This window comes from Siphateles boraxobius, unplaced genomic scaffold (assembly GCF_051911475.1).
Source record: "Siphateles boraxobius isolate OS27281-9 unplaced genomic scaffold, OSU_SipBor_1 41, whole genome shotgun sequence".
NCBI classification, from domain to species: Eukaryota; Metazoa; Chordata; class Actinopteri; order Cypriniformes; family Leuciscidae; genus Siphateles; species Siphateles boraxobius.
The window spans coordinates 5,959,145-5,984,733 of record NW_027509042.1 but is presented as its reverse complement, the minus strand read 5'-3'; the positions used below and the strand labels follow the sequence as shown (position 1 = coordinate 5,984,733).

The 25,589-nt window shown below is 37.0% G+C and overlaps 1 protein-coding gene across 11 annotated transcripts in view; it reads right to left on the bottom strand.

The window, feature by feature from the left end:
- The window catches only part of rap1gapb (RAP1 GTPase activating protein b), a 106,469-nt gene that overhangs the window by 14,310 nt on the left and 66,570 nt on the right, over positions 1–25,589 (bottom strand). For 5 of the 11 annotated variants that reach the window (XM_077197967.1, XM_077197963.1, XM_077197966.1 and 2 more), the window contains exons 3-14: positions 14,485–14,581; positions 6,817–6,864; positions 5,603–5,641; positions 5,326–5,514; positions 4,846–4,949; positions 3,897–3,975; positions 3,465–3,518; positions 3,290–3,373; positions 3,089–3,189; positions 2,648–2,777; positions 641–796; positions 324–395 (exon numbers count right to left, since the gene is read on the bottom strand). In XM_077197967.1, the coding sequence (XP_077054082.1) occupies positions 324–395; positions 641–796; positions 2,648–2,777; positions 3,089–3,189; positions 3,290–3,373; positions 3,465–3,518; positions 3,897–3,975; positions 4,846–4,949; positions 5,326–5,514; positions 5,603–5,641; positions 6,817–6,855 (1,047 nt within the window). In that variant the 5' untranslated portion in view covers positions 6,856–6,864; positions 14,485–14,581. Of the gene's footprint in view, positions 1–323; positions 396–640; positions 797–2,647; positions 2,778–3,088; positions 3,190–3,289; positions 3,374–3,464; positions 3,519–3,896; positions 3,976–4,845; positions 4,950–5,325; positions 5,515–5,602; positions 5,642–6,816; positions 6,865–7,727; positions 7,764–9,489; positions 9,648–14,484; positions 14,582–15,704; positions 15,861–17,426; positions 17,521–25,589 lie in introns of those variants that run through there. The other 6 variants (XM_077197957.1, XM_077197958.1, XM_077197960.1 and 3 more) reach the window with 4 other exon arrangements.

The following is a 25,589-nucleotide window of genomic DNA, read 5'->3' as shown; positions in this document are numbered from 1 at the left end:
AAGGCTTTACTAATAAATTTTTGCATAATTAAAAAGTAAATAAGATGTTCCTGTAGTCATATCCAGACATGAAAATTACATTTTTCCAAATTTTCATTTTCATGGGAAAAACCCAGAATCTCCCGAATGTATTTAAATATGGTGTAACTGAACTAAGTGTGCTTGACACTTATTGGCATCTGAAAGTAGCATTAATAAACCAAAATACTTCATAAAGGAACATCAATGGGCAAATGATTTGTAGAATTTTGAGATAGATTTCCAGGATAATGATTCCATCTGGAACTAGTCATATTACATGAATGCTGGCTGAAAATATGTACCTTTTTAAAGACAGCTGGGTCAGGGAGGGCAGGACCAAAGAAAGGCACATCATCTCTTGCCGTCACAGATACCTACAATAACATAAAAGAAATTGTGACAGATATCAGGAAAGCTTTCAAACTGATCTTTAATTCTCTATGCACAATAAGCTAAAAGTGACTAATATATTATATTTGGAATCATCATCATTGCATATTAATTTGAAAAAAATCTTGAATCAAAACAATCACCCCAAGTATGTGAGGAATTTCTATAACAAAGAAATGATTTATTCTGTATAATCCAATGATTCAAACATGATTAATTAATGAATTACCTTATAGAGGACGTTATCAGTGCAGGCGTTCTCCACTTGCACCACTACGTAAGCGTGAAGGAAGTTTGATGCGATCATATCTGGTACAAATGGTGTATTTTCTTCTTGGAACACAATAGCCACAATGTCATTTCCTATATGCCTTTTCCTCTGGAGCTGAAATTAAGTCAACAAAACTGTGAAGTAATAAGAGGAAGCTGCCTGTAAGGTCTTTACAGCCAATTTTAGATTTATCAAACTAAAACAGAACATTCACTTGAAAAAAAATTGTTTGTGGTCTCGAACAGAATCAACACTGTTATACCAGTTTGTGAGGTATATTATACCACTTTCACGCAAATTAAGCACACTCCCTACTGTTGCGTTATAATTTTACTTTTAATTTTGGCTCTGACTGGCCCAAACATTTTTTATGCAGTATTTTCACACTTAGAACAAACCAGTCAGAGCCAAAAAGTAAAAGTAAAATTGTAATGCAACAATAGGGAGTGTGCTTAGTAAAATCAATGAAGAAAAATATGGAAAATTGTAATTGAAGATTTTCTGGGACTACTCATACTGTTAATCCACATGAACATATGTTAATTTAGTTATGAGTAGTCCTTATGAGTGTCTTCACTTGGATGAAACTTTGCTATTAAAAAATGTAATATGAAAAATAATAGTCGGCCATTAGTTTTATCTAACTATGTCATTTTCCCTAACCAGATACCTGATAAATTAAACATTAAAACAAATGGAGAATCTCACAAGGAAAATGCATAAAGAAAATGATTTTGCATGTTGTATTATGAGCATATTTCTTAATGTTGCACTACAGTTTTTCTTTTGATTTTAGGTTGAAATATGACCTGATATGTTCTTGATGTTTTTGAAATTATTTTATGTGAGATTCGCCCTTATACTGACTTATTATTTCCTAAATTTCCCACAAAATAACAATATTGGATCAAAAATATTATACATATTGCAGACTGATTTGAGTTTTATTACACCAATGATGTCAAAGCCCTGAATTTCGGAACAATAATTAAATTTATACTTGATTTAACATGCGACAAAAGAATAATAGCATTCTGCAGGGTGTCAATTTTATCTCCCATAAACCTTCAAATGTTTATCCGATTAGCTGTCCTCCGTTGAACCGCTCCTTCGCTCTCTTCACAGCTTGCTCATAAATACTTATTAGAGAGTACTGTCATAACAGAAAAACGGTTCACAGACATTCACAAGTTCAAAAGAAAACTGCTTGTCTTAATCATCAAAGTGTTCAGGAAATTAATAAGACATACGGAATCATGTTTACAGCCCTGTACCAAACATCATAGTCAAAACGATGGTTTCAGATAGAAACAAATCATTTAAAGGCAAAAACAAATTTGTCGCTGCCAGTCTAGAGGTCATTACCATATCACTATACGGTAGCTCTCAAATAACATCACATATCTGGTACAATAGCGATTAAAAAGCAGCAGGTGATGTGTCTGTACCCATATGTTATCTCTGGCCTCTGAGGTAGCATATTGAAAAAGGTGTGTTTTAGTGGCCAGCATTGTGAGAGGGCAGTCTGTGCTGAAACCCCTAGGTGATCTCCCTGAGCAAAGCAAAACATGCATGACAACAGATGGCTTTCCAGGATCAGTCTTTTGCACTGTGTGGTTTGTTTGCTATTGCTAATTAACAGAGCATTCTGTTGGTCGGTGTATTTGGGAAAGCATCTCTGGGGACAATCAACTGGTTACCCAAAACTAACACTAACTGTGACATAAAACAATATTCCAGAATGTTACTGGTTTGTCATAAAGGTGCTTATGTATTTATCCATATTTACCCACCTTCTAAGGGTGATCAAAGGTTGATTTATTTAAAGAGGTCATGACGTTTTATTTATTTATTCCCTTATATCGTTAAAAACAAATATATATGCGGGAATACTACTAATCTTGAAACGAAACAAAATAAAATGCAATAAAAAAATATTTAAAAGCAAAACAAATGAGGTCTTACCTGCTGGGAATCACCTTCAGTGTATGGCAGCTTTGTGGACACGTGGAACATTATCTCTTTATTGTGGAAGTTGTGGTAGACTGACTCGGTTCCTGTCTGGCCATGTGTCACATCCAGGCCACCACGAAAGCTGCATTACGAGAGAAGGACAAAAAGCTCTAAATTAAGATTCATATTTGTTTTAAATATGCCAGCTGTTATGATGTACAAACAATGCTTTTTTGGTTCTGTGACAACATTCAAATCAAACAATCACAGTCGTTACTCAACATTTAATCCTGACCTGGGCCTGAAATCAAAGGAAATGATAACGTAATAAGAAAGTGTGTAACTGAACAACTCTCCGCCTGACCCTAAAATGTGATTGGTCAATAGGAATGTTGTTCCAGGAACAGGAAAAAAGTCCTAGTTGGGTAAACCATGTACTGTTTGTCTATATACCCTTTAAAATCATGAAGTTCAATCTTCTCTCCCAAGAACTCCAGAAACTCAACAAAAGCTGGACTTTCCTCATTGTTTCCAAATAGCTCCTCTTCTGTTGTCTGTAGAAGAGAGAACATATGTGGGCCACAAGTTTCACAATTGATATAAATTAAGCATGGTGTAAACCAGGAACATAAAAACACTGAAAGGTGATCGGACCTGGGCAAATCTCTGGAAGATGACTCCAAACTTGAAGTTGTTATTGATGACGTGCTCATCAAAGGTCACAATGAGTCTGGATGCCTTGAAATGGGTTACAAATGAGGGTCAGTGTATGAAAATTGCATGTTTTTTTTTTATTTTATTTTATTTTATGTGTCTGTTTCCAGCTTACCTTTGGGTATAAGACGGGATAAAATCTGTCCACATTCACCTCTTCACAGACAAGCTTGGGAATAAAAAAATAATAAAAAATAAATAATGAATTAAATAAATAAAAATAGTGATTTATCTAATTTACATATCTCTAATCAAATTATTTAATCTAATTACTAAGGTTGTCAACTTAATTTACAACAAAAAGTGATGCAAATTAAGCTAAATGTATTTACTCATCACATTAGGTTTATGTTCTCATTGAGATGTAATAAATGGACTTCAAAATCACTTTTTGTAACATCTCGTTTGCATTTTTCTCAGCAAACACTGACACGTGGAATTAATTAATTTAAATGTATAATTGCATTAATAAAATTAATAAATACATCTGCATGCCATGTAATTAATTTGAAACAAAAAAATTATTATTATTCTCTTCTCAACCTACCTTCGCCATCTGGACAACATTAGGGAACTCGGTCAGACAAGAAATAGGGATCACATCATGGTAGGTTTTAAACTTTGACCTAGAATTAGACGTGATAGACGAGAATAAAATTATAAGATTCACACTATCCACCGTTACAAACTATTCAAAGTAACATTATAACAAAACTAGCGTCAACCCCAATTGTCATGTATTAAAGTCACTTTGGATAAAAGTGTCTTCTGAATGCACAAACATATAAATGTAATTAATACGTTATATTTAGCATGTAGGACGGCAAAGACAGACAGACAGAGAGAGATGAATGGTAGTTCATACAAAAAGTAGCCATGTGAATCACTCCAGCATTCACAGGTGCCCTTGTCAATTATTTTACAGCCAGTGCGTAACATTCAAACAGTCCCTGAAGAGTTCCCTTCATAAAAGTGAGGCTTTTTAGATCAGCTTCTTTCTGATATGTACACGGCCTATTGTTCCCATCCCCATCATTAAAGGGCCTCAAGACAGGCTGTGGGTTATATAAGAATAGATGTGCCCTTGTGTTCCTGCTGCATATTTTGAGCACTTAACAGAGGAGAGTGGATGTGAATGTTTCTGGAACCGGGTTGTGCACCATTCAGATCTGAATTGAGAATTGAGAGTAGCAAAAAGGATGCAGAATTGTAAATCGATTGTAAGGAGGTAGCATTAAAAGGAAATGAGAGTTACTTCTGAGAAATGGAGATGCACATTTTGTGGCTTTTGTGTACTTTTACTTTGCAGTACATTAGTCATTTTCTTGTATCTTAAGGTATTTTAGAAGAAAATAATCTGTGAGTATTAATGCAAAAGTATTAATGAAACATAACTGAGAATTCAAAACATCAAAGCAATACATTTTTCATCTGGGAAGAGTCGAGAGTGTGTGTGTGTGTGTGTGTGTGTGTGTGTGTGTGTGTGTTTGAAGTACCTAAACAACAGTCGAAGGTGCTCCTGGTCTCCAATCACATCATACTTCACGGAGAAGACCAGGTGTCCTAGGACGCTGTCCACGGAGTAATAGTTAAAGTGTTCCTGTGGAAAGAGTTAAAAACAGACATAACTCTCAGAAAGACTCTTTACTTCACAGATTGCTAAAAGCACTGACCCTAATAGACAGCAAGCTCAAAGAGTATTATCACTGCAGAGGGAAATGACAATAACGACAATAAAGGACAGAACAACCAACTCAAACACTCCGGGTTACATAAAAATCCTCCATTAATTTGTTCATTGGTGAGAAAACAGTCCTGATTTGATTTGGGATTGGACTCCAGAATGTTTTTTTTATTTTTTATAACCTGGCATATTTCAATATATCAATATTTTCAAACTATATATATATATATATATAAAGATATACAGATATAATGAACTAGATAGATAGATAAGATGGATAGATAGATCTAACCTTGCCCAGGAAGTGTTTCCTGTAGATCTTGGCTATGCTGTTGGTCTCGAGTTTAACCTGTGATGCTGGGCAAGGGGGCGGTTCCTCTGGTGAGGAGGAGGAGCCTAAATCATGATTGGTCCCTTCAATCCAGTAACCCCCGAACTGGGGCAGCAGAATCAGTGGTAAAGAACCAGTACGCCCCAATACCTGCCAACCCACAAAAACGTATTTTATACCCAGTAAAACAAGAAAACGCATTCATATTTAAATATAAAAAAACAAACAAGTTTGCAACCTCATGGACGCTGGGATATGGAATGTAGTCTTCCTCTGTCTGTGGAAGCAATAGAGAGAGATTAAATATTTTGAGCCCTTCATTCGAGTCAATTTAAGGTGCAGATGAAAGAAATATAAAAGGTATATGAAGAGTAAAAGCCCTTAAACCCAGAGCTCCAGTCTAGACCTGCGGAGACTCACGATTCCAAACAAACCCTGAACTATATACAACATTCTCAAAGCCTGCGGTGAGAGCATCAGATCACATGTGGCCTCAAAAGCATGGAACAATAACATACAGTACATCTCTATATTTATGTAAAGACTTTCTGGGAATTTATATTTTTAGTTTAATATGTGATTCACCTTTATAAACTCATAAAAGTATAAAGCATTACATTGTAAGTAAGTTTGTGTACGAGTGCACCCTAAGGGGCCGTTCGCATAGGACCTGTAGTGATCTAGCACTACAAACAACTGCTAACACAACACTAACACAAAACAGAAGACGCACACACTTTATTAAGCAAAATGAAATAAGATTATTTTTAGAGAAATATAAAAAATATTTGAGGCTCAAAATAAGCCAATGGTGTAAGATCAAACCTAATTTAAATGTGATTTAAAAAGAAAACAAGTTTATTTTTTTCTTGTTATTTTTTTACTTGCATTGTTTAAAACGGACATCGATCTGCTGCTTGTCAAAAGTTTAACTATTTTTAACCCATCAAGGCAGCATCTTAAAAAGATGCAATGCTAATGGCACAAGATGCTGAAAAACATTGCATTGTAACAGTGCTTGTCTATAGTACGTTGACTCATCTGGAACACATTTTTTAATTTCCATGATTTCCATCATCTTGGATATTTTCATTGAGCTAGTTGCAAAGCATTTGGTCTTTTCTCCGCAGAGAATACATGCAGTCCTGCCTTACAATTTGGCCAAAAGGTATATTAATAGGCAGCATAATTATGCTGCTATTCTTTTGGAACAGCCTTTATGTCAGACGTGGCCCTGGGATGCATTAAAATGTCAACATTTTAAGGCAACAGGGAATTTCTGAACTGTAAAGCTATGAGACCGAGGGTTAATGTGAAAACATCTGTCTGGAATAAAAGCAACATTGTGTGTTTCTGTGTGCATGTGATAAACACAACGCTGATGGCAGGGATGGTTTGTGATAGCTATAACACTTGATGCGTGTTTATGTGGCTCTAAATATACACACTTACTTTGAGAGGAGGGGGAAGAGAGCACCTCTGCTCCTCCATTCTACTGCTCTGTTTTTAAAAAAGGAGAGAATTTGTAGTACATACAGTTCATTTAAAAACATGCATCAAAATTCACATACATTAATAGAATGGTAAATATCAGAAATTAGAATTCATAACGTGAAATAATGTATATATTTGAGAATTCTCAGAAATTGAAAACATGGTCAATATACACAAAAATGTAATAAAAATATTACAAAGAGATAATTAGGCCTGAAACATATTCTACGCAAGAAGCTATTCTAATCTATTCAAGCTATTAAGCCATAGTAGACACTGGCATTAAAGTTCTTGTTATAAGTGTATAAATAACAAATATTTAAATGAAGCTCTATTGCTTTCTTTATGGGCAGTAGAGTTATCAAAGTTTTTCGATAATGTACGCTAAGTACTTTGGGATTTTACACTGAAAATCTGGGATTGAGAATCAAATTTAAAGCTGAAAAAAAGAAAAAGTTTTAGACGAGTAAAAAAAAAAAAAAATTTATAAAAAGAAAGAATTTGTAATTATAGTTAAAGTTCAGAAGCGTAAGAAGTGCTTTGGAACATCTCAAATTGCAATGGTTCAACAAACCTTAAAATGCATTAAACAAGCATTTCCATACATGCGTAGAGTATATTTCTAGCCCAACACATCATCATTTCAACAGTTGAATGACAGAAGAGTGCAAGTCATAGGTTTAAATGATAAAGTGAATATAGATTGAGTGACGTATTGAAAGAGAACCTCAGAATGCAGATGACAGGTAGATTAAAGTCATAATAAAGCAAAGACAGGGAAGGTGTCACAATGTTAAAAGGTCATAAAAAGCGAGAGATCGCAGGAAAAGCAATAAACACAAAGCCGGATGAAAATGTGGACTTCTCACCTGCATTCGCTCTATCATTGCAAATATATCTGATGTCTGAGAATCAGGAGGAGAGAAAGAGGAGGATGAACACAATGATAAAGAGTGAGATCTGACAGTCTGCGAGTCCACTTGACATGAGAACTACTCTCGCCTCTCTAAGGGACAGGGGCTTCGCTGTAATGGCCAGAGCTCCCTATACTTTGATCCAACAATCAACAGTGCATCAATCTAGCCTTCCTCCCTATCATACGGTTCAATGAGAGATGAAGACTGTGAAACAACATCATTTAACATGGGGACAGAGCAGATGTGGGTATGAAGGATATGACTTGACTAGCTACAGCTGCGGTGTCATTTCATTGAGCGCACAGCTCAGAATAAATCAGCATAAGAAGCCAACATAAATTAAGGGGAACGTTGTTCAGAATTCCCTGCCTGATTATTAGCATCACTATTACTAATGCTCATACTTAGGGTTAGAATTTGAATATAATATCGGTGATAGGTGGAAAAAAAAGTAATTAACCACCTAGCAACACTCAAAACACCCTGCAATCATCCAGTAATCATCTCACAGGCAAACACTAATCAAAAGATTTAAAAAAAAATCTAGTTCTTTAGAATGCAGTAGCATTTTTAATGTTTAATTCTGATAAGACCACAGAGTCAGATAGGACTCTGCAAAATCCTTGCCAGTGATTGATTGATTTTTATCAACAGAAAACACGTGGTAAACTTACACATTACATTTAACACACACACACACACACACACACACAGTTCAGAGAACCTTAAATGACTTCAGAGTAACATGCTATTGAAACTGGAACTTCAATCTATTTCTCTGACTTGCTGATTCATCAAAAACAAGCGCACACACACACACACCCACACAATGTGGTGATTTACAATTTATATTGTTTTTTTATATTAAGCTAACTGGTTTCTTCAACTATGGATCCTTATGCCACATTATGGCACAATTACGCCAAAATGTCTGTTTGAGTCGAGTATCCTCATAAGAGCAGTCTTTATTGAACATAAAGAGTTGTAGAAAAAAAAGGAAAATATAGAGGCGCAGGAAAATATGACATTTATTATGAGTTTATGTGAGGATTGTTATATTTTCTGAAGCCTAATAAATGTTTTTTGAAAAAATGATAGCTTTCAATTACACTGTAATGTTGAATGGCACACCCTACACCCTATAACATTATTTCATCACGATCTTGCACAATACACTCTGTACGGATCCAATGCAAGCATGTATGAATGAGAAACCCTTATCAGAAGCAGAACAATATAATATTATTTAAAATCATAATACAAATCTACAATTATCTTTTCATTTTGTACTGGGTCACAATAAAGAGGTCAATAACTGACATCTAAATTGCCATTTTCATGTCAATTTCTCCCCTTAATGGACAATTACCTTAATGGGGGGGAAAAATAGCTTGTGAATTCAACAATAATATATTATTTAAATTGTAAAGCATTTATACATAATGATAATATCTGTTAAATTGTGTCCAGCCAGCATGAGTCTCATTGCTGAATTGCAGTATGAGAGGAAAAATCATCATTGACAATAATGAGAATTAAAAACGGAATTAAAGGTAAAACATTAGCATACATTCCAGTAAACAGAAACAATCAGACAATCACACATTTATACTATGAATCTATACCCTAACCCTTGGTCTTTTTATATAAGCACAGACATTTATATTAACTTACACATTTCACTATGATTGATTTTTTTATAAAGTCTACTTACATCACTGAACCGCCTGCGGTGGTGCATGGCAGCGAGTGCTGGACTGCGAAACCTGTACATACTCTTAGCCATGATGAATTCAATTAAATCAGCTGGACCCTTAGAGACACACAACTGTGACCTGCAACCAATCACTCTTTTCCCTCGATCTTCATATGTTCTGCTCATGAGAAAAGCAGCGGGAAAGGCAAGAAAAAGACCGATAGTTTCCTCAATCTGTAGCAACTTCCCGTATTTCAGTCAAGCGTGCCATACGAAACTCATATTGAAGGAAATCACTGGTAACTGACATGGGGAAGTGTGTGTGTGAGGCTATGAGTACAGAAGCGTCATGCCCATTCAAACCACACATGACCCCTCAGATTTACAAGCCAAAGGACATGCACCAAAAAAAGTGATTTTGTATCTTTGATAACTCAATTGCAATTCAATCGTTTGTCCAAAATGCTGACAGAATTCACCAATTATACAAATGCCAAACTGCTCTTTTGAAAACTTTGAAAAAACCCATCGACTGGCTTGTGAAGGTTTGCATGATTTCTAAAGTGTCTTTAACTCATGACTTTTGGATGACCTCAGGAGGTTAGTGCAATAAAGGAAACAGGTGAGGTAATGCGTGTTTGATTGCAATGCATTTGCTGTAATATGCAAGCCTCTCATTCTTAATTCCCCAAATATCTAATATAATATATAAATGCAAATATTTCCCATTCCATTACAGTGTCTGTCAGAAATACTGCTAAAATCAGACGAAAAATGCACAATGGTATATAATGATAATATAAGAGTTCATGAGAGTTTTGATTTCCTGTTGTCACAGTTGCAAAACTGTAATGCATTTTCCCACACAGTATTACACAACAGCATGAAAGGCAGGCGGTTTAAAAACCTTATTTTGAGAATGTAGTAAGGCAAGAATGACAAAAAACAGCTTTGAAAATGAACTTCTGTGTTTTCTAATATCTCTTACATTCAAGAGTAGTGATGAATATGAACATAGTGTTGTTGTGGTAAAACCATCCAGTCTGAATGCTATTATTGCTCTTGGATTTGGGGGAATCTAACATCTATCATCCAAAACCTCTGATTCCAGGATCATCCCTGCCAGGATGATCCCCATGATCAAGGTGTTTACAAATTCAGGAAGGAATCAGTCTGGGAAAGCCAGAGTTTCATTCCTCTGAGATAGGTTTCTAATCAACGTCTGATCCCAGAGGAGAAAATTTTATTTCTCGAGACGTTTCAGATCTATTTTCACTTAAAGTTTCAACTTCGTCTCAGATGTTTCACCTAAAATTAAGTAGGACAAATAAAAATAGACAGGAACGAGACAATTGTTGACAAACAGTAAGAGTAGAGAGCTGCATAATTAATGTGGATAGCATAGCCGACGAGAAATGTTTCGAGTTCATTTTAAAATCTCAGAAATCTTGGCACCGTTTACAACATTTTTGAGATCTCTTCTGAAACTCTATAAGTGTTTACTGTAGATTACGAGCATATTTGTCTGAGGAGAAAAATATGAGAAGCAGGACACTTAATAGTTCTGTAAATGATTACTGTCCTTTGGTTAACTTCAACCACATGACCTTCCTCCAAAGACATATATCAGCAAACGTGACGTCATCAACCAACAAGATCTAGAATACCTGGATTTCAATGGCAGTTGCTCATCTGGTGGAAAAGATAATAAAATGATATCAAATCTGCTATGCAAGTTCTGCATTAAGGCTCAGTGTTATTTTATATATATACTATAATAGCTTCTATTAATATTTTAAAATGGGGCTGTGCGATATGTACAAAAAATTACTATCACGATTTTTTTGATCAATATTACGATTTCGATCTTAATCATGAATTTGAATTAATATTTTCTTACATACATACTTGTCTGTATAATTTTTTGGGAAGCTGGCTTTATTGATGATATTTGCAGGCACCATATCTTTGCAGAAATGATACATGATGCCGTCGGTTATTTCTTTATGCCTTTTTGAACTCTTTTTGTATGTTGTGCAGTTCGCAAATGCCTATATTATTCATCTGGTTCGGAATGTGCCATTGTTTCGTTATGTAAACATGCACTAGACGGACGTCTTTAACCACTGCGTTCACATCTCTTGTAGCATCTAGTGCATGACACTGAGTTCTACAGGATACCTACATAAAAGGAAGAAGAGGATGCAAAAGTCTATAAAGCCCAGCAAAGCGAGTGAAATGGATGAGACCAGACAAAGAAGTGTGTGAGAGAGCAGAATAAGTAGTGTCCTTGATTGCGATGTTACAGATGATTGTGATCAGAACTCAGGTGATTGTGAGCGGAGGGGAGGTGCAAAGGGATCTGGCGCGCTTGTGACAAGTACCATGCATCGTTGAAGAAATCAACTAGCTAGTCACAAGTGTTTCCCGAATAATTCGTTTTGAGATATTTCTTTTCTATAAATTACGGACATGGCATCTGAGGATGAGTTCTAATTTTTCTCAGTTATTTTGCTTTATTAATTCCATATTCAATCATAGGCTCCTTCTTACATACTTGAGCACAATCGCTCATACGCACTCTTCAAAAACTGCGCTTTAAATCTCTTGCCAAACTAAAAGACGTAAATGAAATGTGTATATATTTGATATAAAAGATGTAGATTGTACTGAATGTCAGCTTGCTTGATTTGCTCAAGATAAGGATTTATTAGGTCCACATGTCATGCAAAAAAGAAAGTATGCTTCTAACCACAGGTCGAGAGCTTTCGTTCTAACCACACAACTTTGTGATGCTGTTTGCGAATGTTCGTTGGAACTATGATTTCGGGAAACACCGACTCTGATAATGACAGAACTTGCTGCCATAGTTGCCTAACAATGTTTTTGGGAAACGCACCCCTGTTCTGTTCCCTTGCTAGATTTAAGTGCACTACATTCAGATTGCACTCAATGATTTTAGTACTTCAACTTATTTCTAAAGTTTTTAAAAAAAAATTAATCAAATATTTATATTTTGTTATTTAAATTAATAAAAATTATTTCTAATAGTTTTAGTTAACAACAAAAACAACACTGGTAAGGTTGTTTTTGTTTTAGACAAATCACATGAGTCATGAATGCCATGTGATGAATTACACTGTAGGACAATGATGCACACATTTCCATCCCATTTCTTAGTGTCCATCTTGAACTGTGACATGAAAGGCAGTAGACATGGAAAAAATGAGTCCATTTAATGCTTTTAGGAGCACAAAAACAAACATAATGAAACATTTGCGATTTAGAAAGTCATTTGTTCTCAAATGGAACATTAAAAAGAACCCATTTACAATATTTTTATGTGATACCTGTACAATATCAGCAGACCTTGTGTACAACAAAATCTTACTTTTGCATTATAAAATATTGCTTACTATTAATAGGCGGAGAATACAACAAAACCATAATGCAAAGTCCATAATCTACAGGCAATAAACACTGAACTAAAAAAATGCATTGGTAAATTTCACTTGGATCATGCAGAAACTAAATTCACAGCCTTTATAAGCCCGGTGTGGCTCTACAGAGATGCTGAACTGATTGTACAGTATAAGCATCTCGCATTATGAGACACTTAACGAAATACATAAATGCTTAACTGCACAGTCTAGATTGAGCTAATCTTATTCTACTGTTTAAAATTCCACCGGGACGCTAATCATTCTAGGACATACCTAACACGGACACTTCAATCCTCCTGGTTCCCAGAAGCCCTTGTGCTAATGGCTCTCAGAGCTGCTCAGAGACACAGATGGGTTCAATTAAAAAGCACTTGGGTGTTAAATGAGGGGAATAGGTGTCCCAGGAGAAGAGCAAGTATTGGAGAAACAATGGCTCATCTTCAGCTCATAAAACTAGCTAACGTCTTATTCAACAACTGATATTAACAGCCAAAAGAGTGGTAGCTCAGAAGAGGCAAGAGAGGCTGAGCCTCCTCAAATTTATTTACAGCCTCCCAGGAAAGTCCAGTAATGAACCGCCACCGGGTCAGCTCACACTAAAAGGTGCCACTGCTATTGAAGTGCTTAATTTGTGGTTCATCGGGAGATCTTGATGCCTGGAGGAGCTTGGATTTCTTTTAGGATAACATTAGCATTCAGTTCCTCAACAAAGTATAATTTCTAAAGTTAAAATTGGATGTTGGTCCTTGAGGGGGAAATTGAGTGCTAGCGCAGAATTATCTGGTTACACACTTCACATGCTTAAGCATGAATTAATAAAGGATCATTTCTATGGAGGATTAGGATTGCTGCCTAAAAATACAATGAAGGAATCAATTATGAATACATAAAATAATGAATTAATATAATAATATGTTTTTTTCCACACATGCTTGTCTCTATCTATTTGCCAATCAAGCTAAAAAAAATGTGAATCATTCTTCAGTGTCTTTAGTCTAAAAATCTTGAGTAACAATATAAATGTCTTAACAGTAACTTTTTATCAGAATAATATAATTAATTTCTTTAAAACAAAGTTAATGAATAATTTGATGACTGATTTCATCCTTTTATTTTTTATGGCACTCCAATAATCAAGTCTTCCATAGAAAACAGAACAATTAAAAAGATTAAAAAAATAAGTTGGATGTAGCGCGCTCGCACACACACACACACACACACACACACACACACACACACACACACACACACACACACACACACACACACACACACACACACACACACACACACACACACACACACACACACACACACACACACACACACACACACACACACACACACACACACACACACACACACACAAAGAAGCAGCTTATCTATTTGCAATAGTTGGTTGTCAAAGGAAAAAGAAAAAGACAGTTAAACAGCAGGAAGAAATAAATGAGAGAAGGCAGTTCAGTTCTTCAGTTTGATATTCCTACCACTTCTCCGACTGAACCTATGGCCATGCTGGAATATAACTGGATTAGAGGAATAAGGAGTGAAATGTTAAAATCTGCCAAACCTTTAGAAGAGTCGGAGCAGGTGATGGCGGAAAGGACTTGACCAAACCAGGATGTTCTAACGGGTCAGATAGTCGCGGGATTCGGCCATCTTGTTTCCTGTGGACAAACAAAAATCCTCAGAACTAAACCATGTTCCATAACAACTCAAGGCAATCAGATCATTCACATTTTTTCACAAGTGTTCGTCTGAAGATCAAATTAGAAATGCTCGGTATAATCAACTGCTCCAGCTGAGAAGGAATTGATTTGTTATTAATAGTATGCAATACAAGATGCCGAAAGAGACACAGGCGGGTGTGTGTGTGTGTGTGTGTGTGTGAATGCAGACTGCAGTACGGTTCAATGACACACACCGCATGGAGAAGAATCAAGCTCTCGGTTTTTGTTCCCTCTCTCCGTTGGCCTGTAATTTGACTCAAGCCAGTGGATCAAACACATTATTTTACATCACATCGAATATTCTCAGCTCACGTAGCTTTAAACAGCTGATCCTAAATCAATTCAAACTCCCCTGCCATTTGGCACACAATCTGTTCCTCCATGCCATTCTGGACAAATACAAATGTATTTCTGAAGGCACGTATCGGTTTTACAGCTTTGTTTTACGAGTTGATGATGATGATGATCCATCTCGACTGAAGCCAGATGATTATTACTTTATTATAACATTGAATTTTGCTTGAGGTTGTCCTACAGTTAATGAGAAAACAGGACTGCTGAGTTTGAATGAATGAATGTGTACGTGGAATATACTATCCAGCTTGAAAGTATTGAAAAGCATTTAATGAGAGATGCCCTCAAGAGACCTCTGGAGGGCGACCTTCAGCGATATATTCACAGTTTGCTTTTGAATAAACCTTTAGGTGGCAAGCCCACACTGTCTGATGTACAGAAAATTGAATGCAAAATCGGAAAGAGATTCTCAAAACTGCAAACTCCAAAGTTATTGACTGACTTTACACAATTCCTAGGAGTCAGAGTAGGCAGGTTTTTTCAAAAACAGAGAGTTTCGTAGCACCTGCTTATGTTGCAGTGAACACTGAACAGTGACAATTTGCATACTGTTAAAAACCAAATTAAACTTGGGTCACCGTAGATAGCAGGACAAAAAGGCATTTGGGTTTGTAAGTGGCGGAGACACATCTTGAAAGGGATGTCAGATGCCACCAACATCATGTCTAGTCACCAAAGGCACAGCAGTGTTTTGTTAGATCTTTACCTCTTGAGGATCGCCAGGGCTGAGTCACTTCATTAGCCTGATGGCAGGTTATGTGCTAAAAAGCCCCTGAAGTCGTTGGGAAGTTTTGACAGCGGTACAAGCTGTTGATTTGTCAAAGCACATCAGCCGAGCATGACTGAGATGTGACACAAGAGGCTGAAACAACACACATAATGCAAGTGACTTTCCCATAGAGACAGTCAGTGTGGGCATTTGCATTTTTGAAGAAGAACATTACAGCAGAAGGCTCTAAAACGATTTAATCTATGCATTTAATTAATCTTCCCTTTTCTGATCCATTTCACAAATGCTCACCTAAATTGCACAGTTCCTATCTGTGTGTAGCACCTACTGCTCTGCATAACCTTTCAAAGCACATTATAAAGATGTCTCTGCACCTGATAGTAAATCTGCAACCCATTTCACATTTGAAGAGGTTAGCAAATCATAACAGAGTCCAGTCAACCGAAGGATCATGTGAAACTGGAGACTTGAGTAACGGCTGCTGAAAATTCAGCTTCGCCATGATAAGAATAAATTACACACACACAAACAGGTATATACACACATCTTAAAATAGAAACAGCTATTTCAAATGATAATATTTCACAATATTACTGTATTACAGTATTTTTGATAGAAAAAATGCTGCATAGGTGAACATAAGACACTTCGATCAAAAACTTGGAAAAAATCAACCCCAAACCTTTGAATTGTAAATTAAAAGTTCTATCTGTTTAAGGTGACATTTATGTATTTGGTAGACACTTTCACACACTTCAAGGAATACATTATTACATTGCGTGATCTTCAAAAATCAAACCTATGAACTAAACACATTGACAGTGTTATTCTCTATACACTGAGCAACAAGAACAATGATATACAAATGTTTTAAAAAGTATAATATGACCCATTTAAGACCTAAATTGGGCAAGGGTTAGGAAAGGCTCAGGAAAAGCTGGAGGCAGAAAGAGTTACAGGATTTACACAGAAAATGCAAAGCAGAGCTGCTCACTGGGTCTGTCAGGTGCACCTGCAAATACAAATTAATTTGACTGTGTTTACATGAATTAGCAATAAGCTATCTGACACTAGCAAAAAACTACAGAACAGAGTGTACATTAAGAGAAAATCATGGCTAAACATAATAATTAGAAGACCTGAGGAAACACTGTACTTTCTATTCTTTTCAATTCGCAAAAATGCACAAAGCACAAAGAAAACATAATCCTAAATTACACTCAGAGTAATCGTGATCTATGTAAAAACCACAGAAAATCAAGATGATTTGCTAAAACTCTCGCATGCAAAAACTAAAGATGCCAATGATATTCCTAACAGAATGTATAAACTGTTCAGATATCATAAAGCAAATAATGTATTTTCATTTTTAATTTGGTAATCATCCACTGTCCTGTATTTAATGTTATCATTACAAGAGTTAACAGTTCAAAAACATATTAAACGCACTTAAATCTAAATTACAATTATGTTCACTACACACCAAAAACTGGTATTGTGCATCGCTACCAAAAACAACAACATGCCCCCAAAACAAGCCCACAAACGGCTCACTCGTTTTCATCTCAACCTGCTCCGCTAAAACAGTCTGACACCTCAGCTGACTCCCTCCCACTACGACCACCTGAGCTACACACCAGCAGAAGACAGGCGATATAATGATGGAGTGAGAGAAAGAGAGTGGGACACATTACTTACTTGTATGTACAGACGACAAATCAGCACTGAACTATCTGTTCTGCAGCTCCAAACTAAATGGGCAGGTGATGGACAGAGCTCTCGCTTTGCTATCGTTCCCTCCCTCCCCCTCTCTCTCTCTCGCTCTCTAATTTTCCCAAATCTTTCTGTTTCTTTTCCTCCTCCCTGGCTTCTCTCACCATTTCATGACTCACTCCTCTTCTCTCTTGCCTTTTTTGGGTTATCAGCACACAATCTATTGCTTTCAAACCAGTTTTTGCATCTCTTTATCTGACCTTTTTTTCCCACATTTTCCAATCTCTATTTCTCATGGCAATATTTCTCTTTACCCACCGGCATTCATTCATTCCGTTGATGAAAGTGCTCCTTTCGGCTGAAAAAATAGTTCACTCAAAACTGACAATTGATTTACTCACCCTTCATGTCATTCCAAACCCATTAAACTGTCTTTGTTCTATGGAACACAAAAGGACCCTGATTGGGGACTGAGGCTCACAATGATACTCGAGCATATACTTTGCTTTTCTATACTCCACAAGACGTCGGAGGGCACTTGCAGGACATTTGCTCGGATAGAAGAAGAAAAGTAGCGGATCCACCATTGCATGCAAAATTTAGAACAAGAACCAAAACAAAAACGATGGTTCGTTTACTGTTCTTGGAAAAACATGTTGTTTTGTATCTTTCTACACTCTTTTTTGACAACTGCACAATACATCACAACTGTGTGTTTCCACCTAGTGGTCTCTTCTGTCTCAGCATTCACCTTGGACAAGCGCTGCTGTACACACAGTGTCAGCGTGGACACAAAAATTGAGCACAGGGACGGTGTGCGCGAATGTCTGCGGACTCTCCTGATGACATATAACATCATAAGGAAAGTGAGCGACTGTCGGGGGAACACAGACAGCCAAGGTATATTTAGGGCTTGAGGCTTTCAAGTTTAGCAAAACATCACAAGTGTCATACAATTACATACAACTTGTGTGCTATAACTACACTCTAAAAAATACTGTGTTGACCCAACCCATGTTTGGGTCAAATATGGACAAACCCAACACTTAAAAAATGCAATTTAAAAATTTAAACCAATGGTTGGGTTTTTCCATATGTGACCCAAACATGGGTTGAAACAACCCAGCATTTTTTATTAATCTGTACATCCAATTCTTAGAATCTGGTCATGATCTGGTCAAAAGTAAAGTTACAGAAACTATATCAGAGTGAGTAAATTCATTCCCTTGAAAAAAAGATATATTAGCTGCACGTTTGCTTTTAAAATGCCTTGTCCTATTGATTACCAATGTAAGCGCTGTACTACAAATACAACTTTTTGTGTGACAAGTCAAATTATTTTCTGTGGTAACCGACCGCATGTCACAGATGCTGTCAATACTGCTTAGCTTGTTTTGAACTTAAAACATTCTGTGTGTGTGTGTGTGTGTGTGTGTGTGTGTGTGTGTGTGTGTGTGTGTGTGTGTGTGTGTGTGTGTGTGTGTGTGTGTGTGTGTGTGTGTGTGTGTAATTCAAGCCTCTTATGTAGTTTTAAAAGGATGTTATCTGTCAAGCCTACAATTAGCCCACCCAGCCCTCTAAACTACCTCAAACAGACTTGCTGCCATTCCCAAAATATTCCCACAGCTGCAGGCAAACTGAGCCGATGGACCATCTCAGATGGGAACATCCTTCACGGAGCCACTGACACCACAGAGTTCCCATCAGTCCTCAGTTCATGAAGCAGCAGTAACTGGGTGGTAAAATCTCACAGAAATAAACAATACTTTTTTTCACCAACAATATTATTTCCCACTATACCCCAAGACTTCTAGAACTAGGAAACACACAAGACAATGTCTATGGAAAGTACAAATAATCAAATTAGATCACGATCTTGATTGGGTTAAGAGCAATAAAATAAAATAAAATAAATCTTATTTGCAAGTCATCTACACAGCACGCACACTCTTCACTTGTCTTGGTACATGACATGTGGCTCAGAAAGAGCATAAATAAAGGTAGCAAACAATAAAACAGACAGTATCTGCATTATTTATTTATGGTACGGTGCATGCTGGGAAGTCAAATAGACCCACATCTATCAATGTTGCAATCTACAGTGTCTAGTTCATTATACTTCCTCTAACAAATTTGAATTTACTTCCGGTTTAACTAATGGAAAGAAATCAAGTTGAAACTGAACACTCTCTAAAATGTCTAATGAGTAACAGATGAAATGTTAACTATATTACTGTGCTAAGATTAGAAAGTTAGCTGAAACATAATTGAGAACTCCTTTACGTCTCCTAAGCAATGAAAAATCAATCTCTTGAGAAGTAAAACTTTCCTTTTCGATGACAATCACCCTACAATATTTAAAGTTCTTGCACACAACTTTGTATCTTACCAAAGGTTGTGCACTTTAAGTAGAACAGCCTCGGAAAAGCTCAACCTTCTGTCATTCCCCTTTCTTGAGTTCCCCAACATGTTTCTCAGCACAGCAGCTCCACACAAATAGAGAACAGCAAATGGACCAGGCCTCTTCTCTCTAAAGCTTTTCTGTCCACAACCAAACAGACAGAGACTCTGAGACGTCCACCTGATCGTTGAGTTCTTTGTGTATGATGAAGACTGTTGAAGTTTCACCCCTGGCTCTTAGAGAAGTAGAGAAGTCAAACCTGTTTTCAAGTATTCTCTCCATTAATGGTTCTTACTCTGCCCACAGCAGGAGGGTCCGGGACGGGTTTCAGGTTAACAAACAAAACCAACCTCAAGGGCTAGAATAACTGACCATGGAAAAGAAAAGAACTGGGTGTTGTTTTCTTTTTGTCATGTCATGGGACGTATCTGGTCATAGTGGATCAATCAAAAATAGATTAAAGCTAGTATCTAGAGATTTGTTGGTGTTGGTCCATTGTGAAAAGGGCCCAGCAGAGGTTGTTCTTCCTTCGCCAGCTGAAGAAGTTCAATCTACCACATGTGCTGCTGATGCAGTTCTACTCTACAGTCATTGCGTCTGCCCTCTGCACTTCCATAACTGTCTGCTTTGGGTCAGCTAGAAACTCAGAAGACTACAGAGGACGGTTCGGACTGCTGAGAGTACATCCGTACACCCCTCCCCACTCTCCATGAACTTTACTCATCCAGAGTGAATAAAAGGGCAGGAAAAATCACTCTGGACCCCACACATCCAGGCCACTTCCTCTTTGAACTGATGCCATCTGGCCGGCTCTACAGAGCCCTGAGCACTAGGGATGTGCAAGACTAGTGGACTTAACGGTAAAGCTGCTACTAGTCGACACTGAAAACAATAGTCGATTACACGGAAGAAAATACACAAGATTTTATGGGTCAAAATAATGTCGTTTTATTGTTACTGTGAAGAGCAGCGCGAGCCGTGGAAAGGAGTGGCACGAGTGTTAATGAACGCCACTGTGCGCTGCACCAGTCTGGACTCCCAGGAGCTCCGAAGGTTATGAGGAGGAGCGACGACAGTGGAAGACTAGAGAAGACCAGGCCTGGGACATTGACATTGCGTTTTGTCTATGTATAGGCGGCTATGAAGCACCTGCAGTTTATTTTGTTTAATTTATTTTAAAACTTTCGTCTACCGTTCACCGGTATCCCCTTCTTCCCTGTGCCTTGAACTTTGTCACATTTATATTTAAAAGCATTTTAAATAGCACATTAAAATAAAACACTTACAAAAAATAATACCTTAAGTGGTAGGGCCTAATCTTTATTTTACCTCAGATGCGTTTTCTTCATGTCAGTCACGGAGAGCACAGAAATGACAGCTCAAAAGGCAAAAGAGAGAATTTTTAATTAGAAATAAAACGGAAAAATTTTATGTAAGCTGTGCCATTTCAAACTGGCATAATTCCACTAGAGCCATGCGTAAACATATTCAGGACATAGGTGTGATAGCCTAAGCAAGCAAATGCACATGGTGAATTCACTTCAACTCTGAAAAAATAACTGAGCTTCAGAATCAGAATGAGCTTTATTCTCCAAGTGTGCGGCGTTTAGTGACCTTTATTATGGGATTTGACTGTTTGATTCATAGATTAAAGGGATAGTTCACCCAAAAATGAAAATTAGCCCATGATTTACTCATCCTGAAGCCATCCTAGGTGTATATAACATTCTTCTTTCAGACGAATAATATCGGAGTTATATTAAAAAATGTCCTGGCTCGTCCAAGCTTGATAATAGGAATGAATGGCTGTATGACTTTGGAAGTCCATTAAAACGCATCTATTCATGCATGATTTAAGTGCTCCACGGCTCTGCGGGGGTTAATAAAGGTCTTCTGAAGTGAAGCGATGCGTTCGTGTAAGAAAAATATCCATATTTAAAACTTTATAATCTAAAATAACTAGCTTCCGGCAGACAGCCGTACAACTCGATTTACGCCAAAAGAGTAACACTTGAACTTGACGCACAATGTAATGACGGGAATTGACGCCTCTCGCATTTCAAACAAACAGGGCTGGGCAACCGCGTTCGTCATTACGTTGTACATTACGAAGTGTTATTAGTATCTGATTTCACCGCTTGTTTCTGTAGTGTTTCTATATAAAAATGCCATTACAATGTAAAGTATTTTCTCTGGCTCTTGTTTTAAATTATTTTGTTCCATTATTATGCTTGTTGTTGTCGTCATCTGTTGACGTTGTGCAAGCAGAATGTAGCGGTTGGTCGGTGTGGTATTTGTCCCGCCCCTCCTCCACTGTGATTGGATGGCTGGGTATGAAGTGACAGTGATGATTGCTGCCATTAAAAACAATTGGAAAAATAAGCTAAGCTAAATAAGCTGCGGGGAAATAAAACGCTTTGGTGGACACACGGCCTTAGGCCTTACGGCTCCACCAAAGCGTTTTTAGCCAGCTGAAAAAACGATTGAGAGCGTTTTGACAGCACAGCGTTTTTTCAGTTGAGACGATTCGTTGCTATTATACAGAATATCCGCAGCACAGTTTACTTGTAACTGATTTCGCAGATAATTTGTTTCATACAAAAAAAATATTTTTCATCCATTTTGTTCGGTTAGCTCTGCTGGTTGATGTCGTTGTACACAAGGAATGTTGTGACAGTTGGTCGGTGTGGTATTTGTTCCGCCCCTCCTCCACTGTGATTGGACGGCTGGGTAAAAAGTGACAGTGAAGAGCACTGCGTTTTACCCAAAGTTGAACATTCTTCGACTCTCGGCGACCTATAAAAAACGCCGAACGCTCAGCGCTTCAGCATGAAATAAACGCTCAGCACCTCGTTATGCTCATGGCGTTCTAAAAACGGGGCGCTCCCATTGAAAACAATTGAAGAAAATACGCCAGCCGCGTGAAAAAACGATTTGGTGGAACACGGCCTAAAGCTCATTCTGATTCTGAAAATATAAAGTTATGCAAATGAATTGGCAAATTAATGGAATTATATGACCCAAATTCTGTCTGCTTTTGGAACAATATCTAGACTGTTTTCTTTGTATAAATGGATTAAATGAATATTCACTGACAAGAATCCTTCAAAACAAACTGCCTAATCTTGACACGACACTATCCAGGCTCTCGGCTGACTTTGGTGTCATGGGAATTATTTCCAAAATAAATCTGACAGGAATCAGGTCTATTTTCAAATTCCCATAACCAGGTTTAAACCTGCCATCTCTCAATCACTCTCTGGCTAAAAATCTTCCAACTAGCAAATGTTGTTAATCTTTGCTACATTCAGAAATAATTATCATCAGAAGAATTCATCAACCAAGGAAAGCTATCAACAGACTAATGCAACAATACACTAAAACAGTCATTACAAATATTTTGAGCTTTAAGAAAACTCCCCTTCAGTTTAACTCAGACTGGGCTATCAGGTAACAACAGTGGGTGGAGACCCACATCCTATCGGTCGGTTTTCTCACCTGGCTAGTTTTACACTAAAAACAGTCTGAATTGACATTGTATTTGTAAAATTACATTTAAGTAGGGGAATAATTGAATATGGCTAACTAGGGGTGTAACGATCATGTCACGGTTTGATAAATATCACGATATTGAACTTACGATATTGCTGGTAACCCAATATACAGGACAATGGTGACAGCAGAATAAAAATATTCATGATTCTGAAGCTGAAAATACAGAATTATTTTAGACGAATATGCTTGCACTCTGTCCCTGACTAGATATATTTAAAATAAAGTAGGCCACTTTTTACTGGAAACATAAGACATCTGGCATTATCAGTACCCACAAATATAACCCCCATAAGTCCCTCCAGTTTTTCGCGATTATGCGATCGCTGAACACAACGCAAAATCAACAAAATGTCGCATTTTTTTGCAATCCTGCATAATTCCTAATTTAACCGCAAAATAATCACAAAAATTCAAAAAACATTAAATTATAATCACCCAATTTTTTGTGATCAACTCTTTATTGTCTTTTAGAAATAAAAATAAAACAAACATCCACTCAGACAAAAAGACAGGGACGGGGGAGTAACAGACATATAATCAAAACATTAACAATATGACAGAGAAAAATAATAATAAAAATAAAAATAATAAAAAAAAAAGAAAGGAGATCTTTAAATAGTCATTCCTTCATATAATCCAATATTTTGGAAGAAAAACATTGCCATGCATCAATGGTTCTAGGTTGAGCCTTGTTAATTCGTGCTGTTGTACATTCACAAGTCACTATTTTGTGGAGGCTATGAATCCAATATGTTTTTGCACACATGTGCGGAGTAAACCAGTTCTGTATTATTGTCTTCTTCGCAGCTGTAAACCCAGCAAACAACATTCTTTTTGGCAATGAACTTATACAGGATTCAGAATTGTCATTGAGAAGACATAAACATGGATTAGACATGTAATCAATTTGTAGAAAGGAGGATAGAACCAAGTTTACATTATCCCATATGTTGGCAACAACTGGACACTCCCAAAACATATGAAGAAAAGTACCTGACGATACAGTGTTACAGATGTGGCAGTTATAAGTTGATTGTAGTTTCATTTTGAACCTCCTGTAAGGGGTTATGTATGCTCTATGGATGACTTTGAAGTGGATAAGACGATGAGCCAAGTTTTTAGAAGTTAAGACTAGATTAGACCACACCCTCTCCCAGTCGACCAATAAATTAAAATCAGATAATTCACGATTCCAGATAGATTTAATAGAAAGAGCCTTTGCAATGAGGTCATTAAATCTACTATTAAAAAACAGAAGGCCGACCAGAGGATGGTGCGATCCAATCCCACATAGGATGGGAGGAAATGGGGGATGCCCAGGGAACCCCATATGCCTTGAGAGCCGAGCGTAGCTGAAAAAAGACAAAATATGAGGATGCTGGTAAACAAAACTTAGTTCTTAGTTCTTGAAGTGCGCAAAGTCCCTGGTTATCAAATAAGTCGCCGCATGTGTTTATACCCAGTGAAGGCTGGACAAATGGCTGATTTCCACATAAAAAATTAAAGTTGTGCCATAAAGGGAAGCGGCAGCATAGAAAAAAGAAAACTAAGCCGAGGTAAAAAAAATCATTTTCACTGCGGAGATTCGGCCTTGAAGAGAGACACTAAGATTATTCCATCTTTGAGTATCACTCTTGATCTTGCCTAAAACGTTATTCAAGTTGTCCCTGGCAATCTTATGGATGTTTTTATATATGGTAATACCCAAATAGATGAAAGAATCTTTAATAGGAATGAATGAGGGGATAGGACAATTAACCTTAACATTGTTAATTGGCATTAGAGCAGATTTTGTCCAGTTTATCTTGTATCCCGATAAACTACTAAAGCGGTCGAATTCCTTAATTACATTGGTTAATGACATATCAAAGTGATCTAAATATAAAATTATGTCATCCGCATACAACGAAATAATATGATTATGGTCATGAATCTTAATCGGTGTTACTGCAGATTTCCTAATGGCTTGTGCTAGTGGTTCAAGGGATAAACAAAACAATAAGGGGGAAAGTGGACATCCCTGCCTCGTTCCTCGCTGTAGAGGGAACGGGGGGGAAATAATATTACCAGTTAAGACTGATGCCTCAGGTGAGTGGTAAAGTGTCTTAATCATGGAGATGTAATGCTCACCAAAACCAAAACCTTGCAGAACTACCCACATATAATTCCATTCTAGCCTGTCAAAGGCTTTT